Raw genomic sequence first — 20,060 nt, 5'->3', positions numbered from 1 at the left:
GCACGGGCTTCAACATTAAAAAGTCCCAAGTTTTTAGATTTTTTTTTCAAAATACCAAGAACCACTAAACCAATACCAGGCTTGTTTGCACTCATTTTAATGCATTTTTCATGCAGAATCCAAATATGGTCATAAAAATTTACAATTCTGAAATTTTTGAATTAAAAAAAATTAAAACTTGTCATCTGCTTTCGACACCCTTGTGGAGAAAGTTAAGTCAAGTGTATTGTGATGAGGCGGAATATCAGAATAATATCAGAGTTATCACAATATGCCCTTACCATAGAATTGAGCTACATTGAAATGATAATTTATAGTATTTCTACGAGTACGCTGTCGGTTATCACAGCCTCCGGTGCAGCCGGTCCCTGTGTGAGTAGTCGAGCTTTCAGTCCTGATGAAGTCCGAGATATATCTGACGAAAGCTCGACCACTCACACAGGGACCGGCTGCACCTGTACTGTGACAACCGATGGCATGTTTGTAGAACTACTATAACTTGTTATGAATTCTGGTTGAGAAAGCATATTTGCCTCGGCTAAGAACTGGTCCAATATGCTGAGATTGCTTTGACTGGTGCATGTTATTTCCCTTTAAATTTTAAGATATGGCTATAACTAGAGCTAAATAACTTACTAGTCTCTAAGCTCTCGATTCAAATTGACAAGATTGCTAATCTAAACAGTTGTAGATTCCAGATGCTTGTTTTTGGCACAGTTTTAAGATAGAAGTTCATGGAGTTATTATTCATAGAGATTGTTGTTATTATTTCCACATTTTATAGTGTGCAGATCGAGTTGTACTGTTTGGGGATATATTCAATCACACTGTATTGATTAGGGACTTTGTCATGTGGTTACGGTTTGAGATAGATTCAATCTTGCTGTATTGATCAGGGACTTTGTCATGTGGTTACTGTTTGGGATAGACTCAATATTGCTGTATAAATTAGGGACTTTGTCATTTGGTTCTTGCTGAAAGCTTACTCTTGCATTGTGAACTGCTTCAAGTTTGATTCTTAGTTGTATCAGGTTTTGGATCTAGGTTCAGTTATTTTGTTTTTGCGCAAGGCTGACATTTTGACAGGCTTTGCTTCATGGACTGAAAACTGGCAGGCAACACCAGGAGCATGAATGGCAGTCTGATTGGCAATGCATCTTGATCATTAAACGACAATTCTTAACTTTAACATTAAACAACTTTTTAAAACTTTGCTTCTCACTTGCAGGTACAAAAACAGATTCCAAGAAATTAATAGTAACGATGACAGCCATATTTGTATTTATGATGCTTGTAATAGCTATAGTAGTCTTCATATACATCAAAAATAGGTAAGGCAATGATAAATAGTGGTAGTTAATAGAAACATCAAGTATATGCTCAATGGTTGCCATGATATCGGTAAAGTCAAGGCAGTTTGTTTAGTGGTCAGGTTACTTATTATTCAAAATGAAGTTTGCACAACTGTGACAGTATGCAGGTACGAGGGGGTATCAAAAAGTTTTAGAAGTCGCCCAGAAGTGAAAGAGCTATATCAATAAAATTTTGTCAGTGCAATCACTGGTCCTTATGTACATTATGGTCCAAAAATGGTATCATAGGTATATTTACTTTTTTTACAGGTGGCACTAGATGCCAATAACCCGCTGCCCCAATTACTGCGCATAAACTGCAAGATTGAGAAAATTGAGTCAAGCAGCATTATTAAGATCCTGCTTTTGAAGGGTTGCAGTGCCTAGAAAATTGATGATAAAATGAAAGTTATCTTCGGTGGTGATTGTGATATGTCACTGTCGCTTTTAGGAAAAGGAATTTTATTTTATCACAGATTTTCTGGGCACTGTAACCCTTAAAATGGAACTTAATCATGCTGCATGCCTCAATTTTCTCCATTTTACTGGTTATGCTTGTTACATAGGCAGGTAGTGACATCTAGCTCCTGTAAAAAAAAAAAAGTAAACATACTTATGAGCCCATTTTGCACCATAGTGTACATATAGGACCAGTGATTGCACTGACAAAATTTCATTGATATAGCTCTTTCACTTCTGGGCATTTCTAAAACTTTTTGATACCCCTCTAAATATGTCGGAAAATTTGAAAATGGAGGTCTTGGTATCTCGGCACTTATAATATAAAAAGGTGTCAAATGACACCTTAATCATATCTTTACACAATTATGGCAGTTCAAATGTCACACTATTCTGATACTGGGAAATACATTATAGGGAGAAATAAACAGGCAAAGTTGATGCACACACTTTTTATTGCTCCTGTTTAATTGAACATACCATTAATATATCAAAAATACACCAGATTTTTGGGGAAAAATATTGTGCAAATTTGTAAACTATTTATACCTAAAAAACTATTTAAAAAAAGAGGTGACAAGTTATATTTTGGTGCAAAATGAAATATTTTCAGAACTTGTACTTTGTCCCAAAAATCACGATTTTGATTTGTACTTGGTCCCAAAAATCACAATTTTGATTAGAATTATAAAAACACACTTTATCATCAGTTTTATTAGGCCAGACATATATAGCATATGACAGAAGATATCAAGGTATATAGTTTTGAAGAGGGAAAAAAACCCCACAAAACGAACAAAAAACCCAACAACAACAAGAAATTAAAAAATATTTACAACCAACATACATATTTTGGCATCTCCTGCAAATTTGCATTTGCAGATATCCAGCTTATTTATTATTCAAGATGCATATGTATAAGTTTTACAAAATTGATTAATTCGACATTCACAAGATCTGGGTTGACAAATTTGTCAAAATATTTACACTATTTGCAATATCAATCGGATCCCAAGCAGGCCAAATCCTGCAATAATGCAATTGAGATACAGGCCAAAAATAGGGAGTACAAAAATATGTATGAAAATTAGCATTGTAAAAGCTCATACCTTTGGAATCACATATCCTACAGGTATGTCTGGATTTAAGCAAATAGTATATCTAGTCGGTTACTGTACAGGTTGACATTCAGTAATCAAATTTGCTTCTTTTGGTGATTGAATCAGATCTGTCACAAAGTTGAATATTTGAAACATTCTGGTGTGATATTGCTATTATAATTATTACACTACAAAATTCCTGCACAGGTACACCATCACCATGAGGTACTTGACTGGTACTGTGCAGTACCAGGGGAGTACCAGTGTAGTACCAGTTCAGTACCAGTTCAGTACCACTGCTGGTAGGTCATGCGACGTGCAGCATCAGCATTGGTACTGTGTAGGTACTCTATGTGTACCAGTCAGGTACCTGTGGAGGCGGCCACAATAGGAATCTTGTAGTGTAGTTAGGATGCCTTAATTGCCAAATGTGATTATGATTTAATGAACCTTTGACATTCATGTGGTCAATATACCTATATACTTGGCATGTACAATGCGCTATTCCATTTGAAATTCACACTACCCCTGTGGAAGATTTTGGAAATATAGTATGTTTTTCAAAATGTAATTGGTCAGAGTTAATCATTTTGAAATCCATACTCCCCCTGTTTTATGGCGTTACCTATATCTTCCACAACTGAAGTGAGTTTTTCAAATGGAAGTTATCCAAGTGTCTATTCTATTCAAAACTTATACTCCCACTTTGGAAGACTTTAGCTAAATCTTCCACAGGGGTAGTGGGGATTTCAAATGGAATAGCCCAATACACAATCTACACAGCATATCCTGTCTAGACCAAAATGGATTGTCAAATGCAGAAAATATGAAAAACAAGCAAAAACAAGAAAATATTATAAATTGGCAAGATATGATCCTAACACCTGATACCAGGTGATAAGATCCGTGACATTTGAGGCAGGTCAGGTGATCTAAGGTGTCATGTGATTTGTGCCTCAGGTGGTATCAGCGTGAGGGTGGGTGTGACCTTTGGGCATAATTACTTGAGGGAATGAATCCTTCATAAGAATGGATCCAATTTTCCAAAGGAAATAGTTTCATGAAAAAGCAACAGGTACTTAACAGAGGTGAACAAACTTTTACTTACAGTTTGATCCAAAACAATAAGTGAACAACAACAACAACAAACAACAACAACAACAAACAACAACAAAAAAGTAGAGGAGTGAGAGAACAGCCTTGATAGCTTCTTAGAAAATATTACATAGAATTTTTTATTGAAATAATCATGTGACATGATCTGATCCAATCGGGCCAAAGTAAACTATTTTGAAATTTGAGTTATTTTGTTCGGTAACCAGTTTTCTCTGTAAAGATTTTGTTGTTGGGCCAATTTGACCATTTATTGAGATTGTTGTAGGCTAAAAATCTCAGTAAATAGTCAAATTGGACTGAAAACCTCTTTTTTCTGGTTTTTTTTCCTTCCTGGAAGACGTTGTGCCAACTCTGGAAAATCAAAAGTACTGTGTCAATCTGGCGCCATAGAGCCTTATTGAGGACACTGTCAGTGTTAAAATCCTTAAATTCATCGAATTTGCACATTTTTGTGCTTTTTAATTTATGGGTGTTTAATAGACAAGTTTGTCTAAGTTTTTCCCTCAGACATGTCAGAGGCCTTTAGGTTAAAGAAATTGTCAAAATTGGTGAGAAAACTTAATTTGTTTTTGCTCCCTATATTGCACCTTCATCTAATTTTGACAATTTTTCACCTTTGATCTGATCAAAATACAAGTTTTTTATACTATGGGGGATTTAAAAAAAAAGTTATATGAATGAGATGATTGCTATTCTATTTCTAGGAGTGTAAGGGAGAGAGAACGTAGAGAGCATCTGAATCAGATGATGAAGGAGCAGAGTAATGCATACCACCATGGAGGAGGAACAGAGGCAGCAGATGATATCCAAATGAGAACGGTACGTTGCATCATGTTATAATGAAAGACAGAGATAAAAGACTAGTTCACGTCTGAAATTCTGAGAACTAGACAGAAAATGACGTACTACGCAGGTCGTCAACCAATCACCGCGTGCCTATGCCCTGATGTCAGATGTGATTTAATCTTTTTTTTTCTTTGTCTTCAATTATATTACAACTATTACAACTCAAAAGTTTGCTATGTCAAAATGGTCCAATATTGGGGACACTTTTTATATCCTAATGATTCGTAAAGTTTGTTGATGTAAGACGTATTTGACATCAAATAATTTGTTGGCCACTTTATTGGTGTTGGATATGATCACTATTTCTTCAACAAATATTTGTAACAAGGTAAATTTTTGAAGAATTGTGGCGGCCTAATATGCTTACTCATCCTAGCAGGAATATAGGTCGCCTCAATAATGACTAGTCAAGATGACCTGCATACCTGTCGTTAACACGGGTGGCGCAGTGGCCAAACTCGACTAGTGATCTAGTGACCGTGGGTTAGTCCGCGCTTTTTTCAATTTTATAGTTCACCTGTGCTTCATAAATTCAAGATACAATGGCTTGAATCAGATTAGAAGCAGATTGGGCTATTCCATTTAAAATCCACACTACCCCTGTGGAAGATTTAGCTAAAGTCTTGCACAGAGGGAGTATAAGTTTTGAATAGAATAGACAATTGGATAACATTCATTTGAAATACTCACTCCAGTTGTGTTAGATGTAGGTAAAGCTATAATACATGGGGAGTATGGGTTTCAAAATGAATAACTCTGACCAATTACATTTGTAAAACATAACTCCCCCTGTGGAAGATATTTACAAAATCTTCCGCAGGGGTAGTGTGGATTTCACCTGGAATAGCCCATTGTGTCAAATATTTGATGTTGAATAAACAAGTATGAATCGGAGGGGCATTAATATGGGCCAAGCAAGTATGGTAATTCATACCCGTTACTTGGTGTATGTGGCTGGCCTTAAGGGGTGGGGTATGAACGTTTGGACAGTATTTATTGTGGGACATTAGAGCACATATCAGACATATCGAATTGCGTTTTGAATACGAAGAATGTCCTTCTGATATCAAATAATTTTGATTTTTGAAATTAGCAATGTGATACACATTTTATGGCAAATCATTAAAAATTGATATTTTTGATATTTAACAGTACTAAAGTAAACTTTATAAATCTGATGATTTATACTTAATATATATGTAGGTGGGATGAAAAGCCGACGATCAATTGAAAATTTTGACCTTTCGTATTGAAGATATGGATTTTTTTTTCCAAAACACCAACAAAAATTAGGTCTTTTTGGGAAAAAATCCGTATCTTCAATATAAAAGGTCAAAATTTTCAATTGATCGTCGACTTTTCCTCCCAACTACATACACTTTAAGAATATATCATTAGATTTATAAAATTTACTTCGAGGACTGTTATATTAAAATGTGAAAATATCAAATTTTAATAATTTGTCATAAAATTTGTATTATATCGTGAATTTCAAAAATGAAAATTATTTGATATCAGAAAGACATGCTTTGTATTCAGAATGCAATTCGATACGTCTGAGGTGATCTCATGTCCCACAAAAAATACTGTCGAAACGCCATAAACGCTCATTCTAGATCCCTTAAAGAAAGGATGTATGTCTCAGCTGACTGTCTATGGCTTTCGTTATAACCTGTCACATATGCATGCATAATTTACTGGCCAATTTGAATTCTTGATTTGGACTGTAATATAAATTGACTGCACCCAATTTCCTGGATGACATTCATGACATTTATATTGGCTGGTATTGATTCAGGTTGGAGGAAGTTCAGGTAAACTTCTGGTAAATTGAGGAAATCTATAAAAAAAAGTTTTATGGAACTGGTTCAATAAAACTTGGCATTTGGTCTGGAGCAAGGGGTAATGCTGTTTTTAAACATTTGTAATCTGCATGCAATACATTACATAAATGATATCAGAAAAGTTTATATGCAAGGCTGCTTTAGATTATTTTGTTTTTGCTTTTAATATTGTTATTTATGTAATATGTCAAGAGTTTAGGTATCCAGACCTACAAATGTAGATGTCACAGATAAGTTAGGTATCCAGACCTAAAAATGTAGATGTCACAGATAAGTTAGGTATCCAGACCTAAAAATGTAGATGTCACAGATAAGTTAGGTATCCAGACTTAATAATTCCAAGACGGCATAGGGACATCCTGTTTAATGGGAATTCATAAGATATTATAGGGATATCCTGGTATAAGCAGTCTTATGCCTTCTACCCAGCCAACACACTATGTGTTCACAACGTTAGCTGATGTTGTACTTAGGTTGTTATAAGGTAACGTCGCATGGTGATGTGTTTAAAACATTATTTTAACGTACCGGGACATATGCCTATGACATTAGGCAGTGACATCGTATACATCTTAACATACTTTGTTACAACATTTGACTGGACTTAATAGGGACGTCTGCATAGTACGTCCAAATATCCAAACAACATCTACATGTCTGCAAATCAACGTCACAACACGAATTTGAGTTCACAAATTTACGTATTTACAACGTAGATAACTTGTATACGACGCTGTAACAACGTAAAATTGGTGGCTGGGAATTGACAGCAAAATACTTTTCAATTAAATAAACTCCCCTAACCCTATTTCTTAACCCTAAGGCAACCCTAACCCTATTCTACTGCATGTCTTGTTTATCATTATACAAAGACTTACATGATGGAATTAAATTGTGGGATAGCCTTTTACGACGGGAATTCATAACAATTAGTGGGTTTTTAGCGGGTTCGCCGTCGGACAAGTTTAGAACTGTCAAGCTTTTGTCAGGAGTATCTCTGACTTCTTCAGGACAAGGTACCGAAGAATGAGACATGTAGACTGCCCCTTGCCTACTGATGGCTCTATTCTACATGGTTTGACATACTGCATGTCTTGTTTATCATATACACAAAGACATACTTGATGGAATTAGATCAAACATTGCCCCTCCCCATCTGTCAATCCCCTAGTCACGTACACTTGTAATTGGAGCCTGTTTCCACATCAATTTCCTGCCAGGGAAATTGTCAATACCAATCACAGACAGTTTTTCAGCACTAAAACAATAAGCCCCCTCTTGAAATGATGAGCTTTAACAGCCTCTAGGCTCAAAGGCTGCTGGGTATATTCCACATACCCACCCTTAGTAACCAAAAGTTTGATTACTTCTTATAAACGAGAGTCCCTTTGTAAGGGGGAGGGGTCAATGTAATCAGATTATGTATTCGTAAAAAACTAGTAAAAATATCAGTCAAAGTTAATAGATCTTTTATAAGGTTGGAAATTTCAATATTTCACACTAATGTTACAGGAGAGTTGGGGTCAGCCTCCTAAAGAAAGCATTTTCATTGATAGGAGGTCATTGGGTTGTTTCCTTAATTAATACAGTTTTATTAGCCAGTATTAAATAAAATCATTCCTAATATTATTTGATTGATTTCACAGTATATGACAATTAACCCAGCCCTTGATTTGAATGTGAATGGCCCAATAAGCTCAAATTGTAGTAATTGGGTGGGAATTGGTTAACTAATTGCACCCAACCAAGTTGATATAGCATCTACATATAGATATGTTTTCCCAGTGATAGTTTTGTGATGCATTGGGCTATTCTAGTTGAAATCCATACACCCCCCTAAGACATGAACTTAATCTTCCACAGAGGGAGTGTGAATTTCAAATGGGGTTACCAGAATGGGTGATTCCATTTGTAATCTTCACCCCCTGTGTGGGAGATTAAGGTCATGATTTCCATAGGGGGTGTATGGATTTCAACTGTAATAGCCCATTGGGAGACAGACAGACATATTGCTCCTAGATATTATGGTTGATTTGATTATGAGGTGTCGCCATAATTATAGTATATTGAACTTGACAAGTTGATGAGATCATGCAAAAATTGAAAGTCAATATCGGGTGATATTGGATTATTAAAGGTACAATGCTATAAAATAATAATAATAATGAAGTCTGTATAATTTAAGTGGACAATGATAAAGTTTGATACAATATGGCTAAGATTTTGACTATAGTAAATAAATAAATAAATAAATACAATTTCGGTATTTATGTAGCCCTTACCACAGATCACGGAGTGTTCAAAGCGCTGTAATTTCGCTGCCATGGTGAATCATCACAATTAGATCGCATCAACTAGGCATTGTGCAGCCAGAATAGCGCAAACCTATCCGCACTTAGATTGTAACATCCGCCATTTATATGTGCAGCTCCCCAAATTCCATTGGGTGAAGGAAGTTTTTGATAAACAAACAACTAATGACCAATTTTTGTGAAGCAGGAGGAAACCAGAGACCAGCGAGCATTGAATCGGGATAAACCAAGTGCACATGAGTCCTTGGGCCGCGCCTGGGCTTGAACCCGGGACCTCAGTGGTGCAAAGCGAGGGAACTACCGCTGCGCTAACTCGCCCTCCCTATAATAGTAGTAGGCATTACCATGGTGCTAAAAGAGTGAAGGCTTTGGACATCAACATTATCTAAATCAATATACTATAGAAGAATAACACTTTGATGTTTTGCAAAAGTTCATTCTACAAATTTTATACTTTGAAAATTTGCTTGATTTATTGTTGTTAATGAGTTATGTACATTTTACAAAAGTGTTGTTGTTTCAGCCCTTTTTACAACATAACTCAAGAACCACAGGACCTACAAAAGTATATCTGTGATATTTGAATTCTTCTACACGCTCGCTATGAAATGATCAATGCAATTTTTGCCAAAGCTCATTACCATTCTCAAGATGCTATGAACTATCATATCGCAACAGTTTAAGATAGTTGCTAATCTTAATACATCTCTTCTGATTTGGTAGGTACATTTGAGATTATTGCTGTGGATTTGTCATTTACAATATGCAACTTAAGACAATCTTATTTCAATTGCTTTGTATATTTCTTCTAATGGTACCATTTTTTTCTCATCATTACAGTTTCACAATCAGCAGCCAGAAACGACTAGCATACAGATGGAGAGTGACACTCATATGCATCTGAACCCCAATCCTCTGAGTAGGCCTATCCGTAGCAACAACAACATCACACCACCACCATACCCCGGATTCATCTCCTTGAATGGCCACCATGTATCATCCAAAGCCAGTATACACTCTAACAACAACAGTGCTACATCAGCCAACACCAACTCCAACCATTCAAGTCCTGTTGGTGAGAGCAGGAGTCCTCCTCAGGGCCGTGCAAGAGATGGTTATGAGGAAATCCCAGGGGATGAACCTAGCGAGGTGGAGATGTCAACGACGGCGACGCCCGTCCACACCCCGGGTCGAGGGGATCCGGACACACTACCAACTCAGCAGTCGCATGGAAGTAGTAGTAGTACAAGCGACGATAGCGAGGAGAGTAGTGGTAGTGACATTGAAGGGGATACGATAGATATCCCTAATCCTCAGATCCAAGCGATCGAGAACCACATAGCGATTAGTGATCGCGAAAATAGTAGCGGGGACTATACATGGGATGAGTACAATCATAATTTAAGGTTTTCAAATCCATATGCCATGGACTCGTCTCCGGTGCATAAGCCGTCAAAACAAAGATCGCGGCTTAACGGAGACAGCACACAAGTAAATATATTAGAGAATCCTATAGTTAATGGCGGTGCTGCTGGCACTACGCAAACAACAAACTTATCCTCATCTCCTAAAGACAATATCTACAATGATAGATTAAAAGACGTCGTAGAAACTAGCCCGGCGTCGGCAGTGTAGCGTAGATGATATCTAAATCCTTATAACACGACAGTCGTATCTCTCTTTTTCTAAATCCGGACAGCAATATCATCACCGCAGGAAATGCAACTTGCATACCATCTCACTATGCACAGGGATCTAGAGCTTCGCCAAAGAAAGGAGCCATTGTTCCCAATGTAAGGTTGCATTTGAAGTCGTCCATCATCCTGTTGGTTTTCGTCATGCTGATGATGATTTTCGTAGCAATTTCACAACTCGTGTTTTCAAAGCTTCAACTATGAGAGCATTATTTTCAAGCAACAATGCATGACAAGAAAGCACTTAACAATGATTATTAATCTGGGCTGAAATAAGACTATAAATAGAAGTGTTTTCTCGTTTGTGCAATGTAGGTTGAAAAATCGTAACTTGTAGTCGTGGGCAAGTTTGGAGACTATAATACAGACATGTGCAAAATATATAGCTTTCTGGAAAATACTGGGCAGTTAGTCTTTAGATATCTAACACTGTTTATAATTATTTCATATATTGGTTTAAAAATGGCCTAAAATGAACCAAATTTCTGTATTATATGATAATCATTTAAACGCAAAAATTGACCAAAAATGCAGAAATGTTTGTCGTCAGTTATAATATGGAAGATTTTGTACTATTTGAAGCAAACTTAATCAAGTAAAAAATGTCAATTAGATTGAAATATAAAAGACCTAAATTACATATTAGGAAACAAAAATGGTGTAAATTTTCTTACAGACTAAATCATTTCCAAACAGATAAACCCCAAGAGAGCAGACTCAGAATTGACTTTTGCATAACACCCTCATTTGCATAAAAGTTTGTTCGGCTTTTATTAGGCAGAAATTATTTGGCTTTTATTACTGCATGCGTCAATAAAGTCCAAACTCACGCTCACGTAAATTCACATAAGCGTGCACATGTCATGCATTACGCAATGCACAACTAGCGTAAGCACTGAGCCCAACCGCGTACATGCCATTCTATATCAATACACGGTGTTATGAGTCTTGTTTTTTCCGCCTTATATAAACCAAACAAACTTTAGCATGAAGACCAAAATATGGTACCGCCAGCATTTTTTATGTATGGGCAAAAGCTTCACATTCAATGATAATTTGCATCTTTAAGGCGTGTCGGGAGTAGTAATAGTCATTCAACTCAAAAAATAAAACATTGCTTAGATTTGGGGATTAATGAAAAGTTACACCTTGAAGATTTGAATGGGTATGGAATGCAAAACATACACTTTCAAAAATTGCTTAATGTATTGTGGTTCTTGCGATATGTTTGTTTCAACACTCTTTACATCATTAACTCAAGAACCACAAGACCTACAAAAGTGTAATTGTGATATTAGACTCAAGCCGACTTCAAAATAATCACAGCAATTTTCGACAGGTCATTACTATATTGACAGGATACCACAATTCGTCAATTCAACTACTCCAACAGGAAAGCTTCAGTGTTGCATGTGGCACTCTCATGCATGTTAGACATGGAATGCAAACAATTACTATTGTGCCCCCTGTGAGTGACATGCAAATATGTCAGAGTTGGTTCTCTTTGGGTGTAACATCTTTGGTTATTTCCTACAATGCAGTATGTATCCAAACCGTTAAAGCTTATCAAGAAAGCAATTTGCCAGTATTCAAAGATCGTATCAACAGAATAGCCAATGTTTTGTACATGAGTGTCGGATACTACACAGATAAATCCAATGTACTGATCTGTTATGTTGTCATGTAGAGCCTGTTTGAATTGTCATCTTTTTTTCAGAGAAAGCAAGAATTGTAATACACACATTGTACTAAATTTTGATTTATACTCAGGTCAATAAGTATGGCTACCGTTATTTTCTTAGATGTGGTGCCAATGTCATACTAAGCAGACAAAATGAGCGAAGCTACATCCATTGCTTATGATCGGAAAAGGCAATTTTCTTGCGACAGTCGCTAGCTTGGACTGAGCACTGGTCTGACTGGTATAGTTATACAATCACTACTGCCATGTGATCACTACCATTTTTTGTCAATAACTTAACCCCATGAGAACTACCTGCCTATTGGTCAAAAAGAAGATTTCATTATCAATTGAACCAATCAGCAACATTGTTAGAATAATTTCACCACAAAAAAAATTGGGATGAATTATTTGAAAAGCTCCATTCTGATTGGTGATTAAAATGAAGATACCTTGTCATTGACCAATCAGAGAGAATGTTAGATCAGCAGGTAGGCCTACTGCTCAGGGGGTTAAACTTCTAGTATGATATGGGCATTAGGCCTATTCAGAACAGGGGACAGATAATTATTGCACAGCCCCTAAAGCAACATATAGAAATACAAAAGATAAGCTGTAAATCATAGAATTTCGTGCAATGTCTCTAATTATAAAAATTAGGAGAGAAAAAAAAGCAAAAATCAGGACCAATAAGAAACAAAGCTTGAAAAGTTTTGTTATTTTTACATTTAATAAGTAAAATTAATTCTTGGAAAAGACTAAATCCAAACAGGTTCTATGTACCATGACTGCAGCAGTTATCGTGTTATAATTATGTATGTAAGTAGTTCGTTGTCCTATGCTTATAGTATTTTATGAGCAGGACTATTATTTAATGATATAAAAAATATTTATTTTGAATCAAGTATAGTATAGTATAGTATATCACCATCATCCCTGTATATCACATGGGTGCTTTCAGTCATGGAAACTGCACTAAAAAGCTTTTTAGCCCTTTCATTACAAAGAGGTGTGTCTGTTGTTCTTCTGCTGAAACATTTGTAACAATAATACTTTCTTTACAGAGTAAGTGGTGCTTTGGATTGGAAAAAGGACAGGTGTTACAATATACACCACTTTGTCATGGAAGGGAAGTGTTAACCCCATGAGAACTACCTGCCTATTGGTCAAAAAGAAGTTTTCATTACCAATTGGACCAATCAACAACATTGTTACAATAATTTCACCATCCAAAAAAATTGGGGTGAATTATTTGCAAACCTCCATTCTGATTGGTGATTAAAGTGAAGATATCACGTAACTGACCAATCAGAGGCAATGTTAGATCGACAGGTAGTGCTCAGTGGGTTAAAGTTTTGGCAAATTGTGCAGAAAGAGTATATAGAGGTCTTCTAGAGAAGATCTAATTATGTAATTGTCCTCTGTTCAGTAGAAAATTCTGTAGTATTTGGTTACTTATTTCTTGAAAAAAGTAATTTCATTAGTTCATGTGATCGAGTTTTTGATATATTATAAGTTTATTTATTTTACTTTGATTAGCAATCATATATTAAACACATTTTGTTCATAATATTTTGTTTAACGCGGCTGTGTACTCAAGACGTTGTTTCTTTCGCAAAATTGAGCTTTTTTTGATATTTGTTACTTTGTTATGTTTTTTATAAATACAAGGAAAGAAAATCCAGATTTATAAACTCCAACCGCGCTATTTTATGGATTTTATTTCACTATTTCATTCGTGTTTGCAATTTTAAAAGAGAGAAAATCTTTGTTGTATCAGCGGGGTGACACGCGCGCAACAACGCATCGCGCTGCGTATCGCGCAATTTGTTAACGCACAGATACGCTACGCATACGCGACTCTTATCTGCATGCGTGGCGCATCCTTTGGAAACACTAATTTCAAGTGGTCAAATGGCTCCGTTTTAGCTGATAAAATGTGGGTTTTTTCAAGTTCTTTTCCTCGATTTGAATATCAAGTTATGAATGGATTTCGCTCAAACTTCTCAACGGGCTGTGGATTTACCCGATGTTCACATAATATAAGGTAGAAAACGAAAACTGCCGATTCTCCTGTGAGATTCGATGAAAGGGCAAAATGTGACCACTTTAAACTTTAACGGCCATTATTTCAATGTTCATTTTCTCGGTAAAATGACGATTTAGGTACACGATAACTCAATAAATACAGCATCTATAGGTAAGCAAATATGATCATCGTAAAAAGCATGATCGACTCAAGAAACGGTTTTCTCATTTTTTATATTTTGGTCTATTTCCGATTGTAGGCATCATTTTGTGCAAATAGGCGTTTGTGAATTTTAAAAAGTTCATTTTGATGCCTTATATGGTCAATATCTCAAAAACTAAGGCCAATATCAAAAAAATAAAAAAACGTTTTTGGAATGGAGCCTCAAGATTGAGCTAAAAACAAAATAAAATATTTTGGAAAGAGTGTTTTTTGTTATGATGTACCTAACAAATATTGCCAAAAACTCACTTTTTGTGATTTTCTTCATAATTGTTGTTTTTACCCCAAATCTGTATTGATATTAAGATTTATTGATGTCTTGCCTTTATAAAAATGTATACTTTTATATGTCTTGCGAATAATTACAAAGTTATTGCACTTTTACTACATGCATGTCTGAGAGTACACAGCCACCTTAAATCTGTATTGATGTTAGTTTTCAACAAGAAATAAGTAATCAAATTGCACTAAACCGATACAACTTTCTGCTGGTATGTACCAAATAATATGGTTAATTTATTAAGAAAAGTTATAACCCATTTTAATTGCACTTTGGATGTTGGAAATGTACACCCAATTTTAATGAATTTGTAAAAAACAATTAAATCAATTCTTGCCAATTTGTGAAGTCAGTTATGTCCAAATCGACTTTAACCCTTATAATAAATAGTAGAATGCGCTGTTCCAGTTGAAATTCATATGCCCCTATGGATGACATAACCTTAATCTCTGGGGTTTTAGATTCAAACGAGTCACCCATTCAGGTAACTCCATTTGAAATTTACACCCCCTGTGTGGAAGATTAAGCTCATGTTTTTCATAGGGGTGTATGGATATCAACTGGAATAGCCCAATGCTCTTTAAAAGTAGTGACTTTGTAGAATTTAGATTTATTTATTTATTTATAAATAAATAAATATTTGTGCTTGCATATTATCAAATTCGGAGCCCATATTCACGTAGTATATAAGAAAGCACCCTTTAGTGCCATTAAATGAATCAAATATAGTACAAATAACTATGTTCACCTAATTTTTAGTCCTTGAAAATCCTTTTTTGTAGAAAATTTGTACAAACTGTTGTTTTTTGTACTTACACCCTTCATCATGCATAATGTTATTATTTTGATATTGTAATCATTTTATGACCCTTATATTAAATTTCAGATTTTTTAAATCGGGATTTTAGGCTGATTTGTTTAAAGTTTATCCATAAATGGCTACTTAAAAAAAAAAAAATTTAACAATACTATTGCCAAATATGTTAATGCTGTATTTTTATAGTCTGTTCGAGATTAAAAATTGACAATTTTTTATCAGTTTTTGTGTAAGGCATTTGTATTCTAGCCTGTACCAAATGCAAATGTTACACTTTTATGCATAAATTAAGAAATTTTAAAGTCTCTATACATTTAGAAAGGTAAATTTATTTGACAGCCTTAAGTATTATACCAAATTTTCCCGAGGGATTAAAAATTGTTCTGTGAGTTTAATCTGGTTCCTTCTAATCCATTTTAATCCATATTTATTTGATCTGGATCAGAAAGGAAGTATTGTGAATTGATCCCATATGTGTCAGACTTAATTCAGACTGATCCACATTTGATTCTAATCCAAAGCATTCAATTAGTTTTAGTTCAAATATTCACTTCAAATTTTTTCCACTTTTCAAATGAGATATTATATCAAAATATGTGAAATTTTCCTTTTGTTGTGCATTTATGTTGTAATTATGAAGTATTATTATTGTAGTTTTGCAGAAGTAATATATTGATATATAAAATGTTCAAAACTATTTTTTTTGTTAAACAACATTTCTGCAAGGTGTATGTATTTCACAAATATTTTTACAAATCATTGCTTGAAATAGGTTTCATGTATGTATATATAAAGTTATCATAAGTTGAAACATTTCATTTATTGATGTGTAAACATTTATATTGTAAGAGCTATCCCATCATGCATTGTTTTTACGAGCCAACCTAAATATGTTAAGATACAAGTCAATGGACAACTTTTATATTTCGTTATTATATTGATAGTCAACAACATGGTTTCATTATAGAAATATGGAAGTTGTCCTTATTTAGAACTTCCAGGACTGTAAATAATAAGAAATACATTAATAGATAGATTTCATAATAGTGTAGTGTACAACATTGCATTATCAACAGAGGAATATTGTATAGAGACGATTTAAGCATCTAACCAAAGACAATGTGCACAACTCCCAATGCATTGTGGGATAGGTCTTTTTTTACAACAGGGTGCTCCTATTATTTGTCTGGTCAGAAGTATAAGCAGGTATCATTTGGGAGGGTTGCACTAATCATCTCAGCTCATGGAGACGCGCAGTGGCGCGGCGCCAGGAATTGGGGGGGGGGCAAAGTGAATTTCATGGGGTAAAATAAACCAATTTTGCGATAAATTTCTGTAAAAAGTGCAAATTTGTGTAATTTTGGGGTTTTACTGGGGAGTAAGAGTTCTGGCTAGGGACATATGCCCCCCCCCCCCGTGCATGGCGACATCACTGTCGAAGCGAAAGTGACTTTACACAAAACTGCTAACAATATAATGGCAAATCTACAAGCAGGTATCAAGGAAACATGGCTTCTCTGAACATGACAGTAATGTTCACAATGAATGGCTGCTGATTCCTTATAAAACAAACGGATCACATGATGTCAGTTTGACGTCTTGCATCTCCAGGAGATGACTATCGCAACCACGCCATCTTGTGTTCAATTATGCTGTCAAGCAAACTTTTTTGTTGCAAGTTTGCACCCAGTATCTTACATGCTCAATGAGTTCTGTAAAGTACAATACTTCAGACCTGACAAACTATATATGTGACACGATTGGGCTATTCCATTTAAAATGCGCAGTCCCCCTGTGGAAGATTTTCAAAATATCTGCTCCATTTGAATTTCATACACCCTCCTGAGAAAGATCCAACCTGAATTTTCTCCTGAGGGAGAGTGAGTTTGAAATGGAGCTGCTAATTTATTAATTCTATTTGAAATTCATACTCCCCTGTGGAAGATATTTCCAAAATCTTTCACAGGGGTAGTGTGTATTTTAAATTGAATAGCCCATTTTGTGTATTGTTGTTTATGTTGTTGTTTCTCACCATGGCATACCTGCTGAAGATTGGCCCTTTTTAAGATTTTCCCAAGTATAAAATAAAAGATGGACAGGTACTATATCTCAACATTTTTAAAGGGTTGTAGCAATTAGGGTGACAGGGGGCAGTGATCCCAAGTTTTGAGTAATATCTTATTCTTAACATCCTACCAATTCAGATACAAAACCGCCATTCTTAATGGCTGCCCTAATATTTTTGACTTGACTATGGCTGCGAGTCTTTGCGATGTTAAAATTAAGTGAAAGAGCAGGAAAATATGCCAAATTTCCCAACATGCCTTGTAATCATCAATTTTGATGTCAACAAGTTTATCTAAAAAGGCCTAAACCCATAAATGCTGGAATGTTTCTGTTTCATGCACTCCTGTGCACCACTTTTAGGCATGTCCTTATTTCTGACTTGGTACATTTGCAGGTATGCCATGGACATATTTTAGAATCTTTTGTCAGCCATCTTCCCATCATGCAGTGCATTTGGAGCATGATCACAGAGCATCACTAAGGTTTGATGGTTGTGCCCTATACTCAAAAATACAATTGAATGAATATAATACGACTCACATATGACAATGCATCCAAAGGGTTCATTCAATGTTCATTCAATTGAATTCCCAAGTATAGTTGTGATACGAGGATTGAAACCAGGTTGCTGGATTCCTGCAACTGTGGCATCTCATTACTTCTCAGGCTCTCACTGATGAAAGACACAAGGTAGCTGCTTACTAGATAATGTAATCACATGATGCATTTCATCATGTGAAATCTGAATTTGGTTACATGAAAAATAATCTTGATGCAGATAGACAGTCCGGTCCGACTGCCTGATTAGGAAGTACTGCCGAATCAGGCAGCATGTTGCCGAGTCAGGCAGTATGGTATCCCACAATGCAATGCTCTATTTCAAACAGAGCATCTTTTAATATACCGTTATTTCTTGGTTTAGAGTAAAGAAGTAGGTAAAATATATAAAATTATCAATGAATGTACAATTAGTAGTAATTTTTCATCAATTTTAGTTAAAATAAAGTTAATTTGCATATTTGAATCAAATTTTTAAAAAACCGTTAGAAATTGTTTTGTTATTTAAATTATTTTTCTCCCGGTGGAATATTTTTTCGCCCGGTGAAAAATTGTCAACTTACATGTAGCTCATGTGTGTCAAAGTAAAATATCCCCCGATCTTTTATAAAATCACCATGAACAATTTCGTCCTTAGTCTGTCAAATTCGGAAGGGTTACCAAAGCCTGTGTTGCCTAACTCGGCAACATGCTGCCTGATTCGGCAGTACTTCCTGATCAGGCAGTCGGACCGGACTGATAGAGGAAGGTTTTAAAAGATGCTGTCATCATCTGTGTTCATGAATGTGCAGAAAGTCATAGTAGTACATCAGATGTCTCTACCATTTGTTGTAATGCCATTTCCCAATACTAGTATGTGTAAATCTATGAGCATGATAAAGAACTTTGTATAAGCCTTTTTGAAATATGGCGGGCACAAAAGGAGAGGGCGTACTTTGAAGTGAATAATCTTTTGTCAGCTGAAAAGCATTTAAAAGATTACTCACTTCAAAGTACGCCCTCTTCTTTTGTGCCCGCCATATTTCAAAAAGGCTTATGATGCCTGTGAGCTCCTCAGTGCAGGGAACCAATCCTTGGGAACCAGCGTAGCCAAAAGATTTTTATGTGTCAATTATGCTTGCATAGTTCAAGTTTACCAAACTCATCACAAGTTTCAAAAATGATGTGTGACGATGCCCTCTATGATGGGTTTGTGAACCTGAAAATGATACCAAAGGGCTGACAATTTTTCATTTGTAAAGAACTATTCCAATGATTTAATTGTCAACCTTATGTGGTATGGTTCAAGCATAGTATAAGTTGGAATAGTGTGAAGAAGATTATTTAATTAAAATCATGTAGTGTAATGCAGGACTTTGTATTACTACTAAAAAAAAATGAAAAAAATGGCGAGAATGGAGTGGCATCACTTGCCTTACAGAGTAGGGATTTTTATCGAAATGTGAAAAGATAATGTTGCTTTGTATCGTGTGAAAAGTTATGTAAAGATATCAGAGATAATTATAGTGTATATTTGAATCAGCTTTTAAAATTCATATTGATAATAGTCTATAAATAATTAAATAATATCTTGATGGGGATATTGTAATTAATATCAAGATGCCAGTGTTGTATTATTATTCAATCAATATGCAAGTATTTTGTCAATGTAAGAACTGCTTTGCAACATTTGTTTTGTGCCAT

At 35.3% G+C, this 20,060-nt stretch overlaps 1 protein-coding gene across 8 annotated transcripts in view; it reads left to right on the top strand.

Annotated features, from left to right (window-relative positions):
• Positions 1-13,084, top strand: part of LOC140159295 (uncharacterized) — a 279,856-nt gene extending 266,772 nt beyond the window's left edge. For all 8 annotated transcript variants that reach the window (XM_072182712.1, XM_072182718.1, XM_072182716.1 and 5 more), the window contains 3 exons: positions 1,229-1,331; positions 4,732-4,846; positions 9,870-13,084. In XM_072182712.1, coding sequence (XP_072038813.1) covers positions 1,229-1,331; positions 4,732-4,846; positions 9,870-10,664 — 1,013 coding nt within the window. In that variant the 3' untranslated portion in view covers positions 10,665-13,084. The remainder of the gene's footprint in view (positions 1-1,228; positions 1,332-4,731; positions 4,847-9,869) is intronic.
• Positions 13,085-20,060: the final 6,976 nt, after the last annotated feature.

Source organism: Amphiura filiformis, chromosome 8 (genome assembly GCF_039555335.1).
Source record: "Amphiura filiformis chromosome 8, Afil_fr2py, whole genome shotgun sequence".
NCBI lineage: Eukaryota > Metazoa > Echinodermata > Ophiuroidea > Amphilepidida > Amphiuridae > Amphiura > Amphiura filiformis.
Note: the sequence above shows the minus strand (reverse complement) of the source record. Positions and strands in the feature narration are given on the sequence as shown.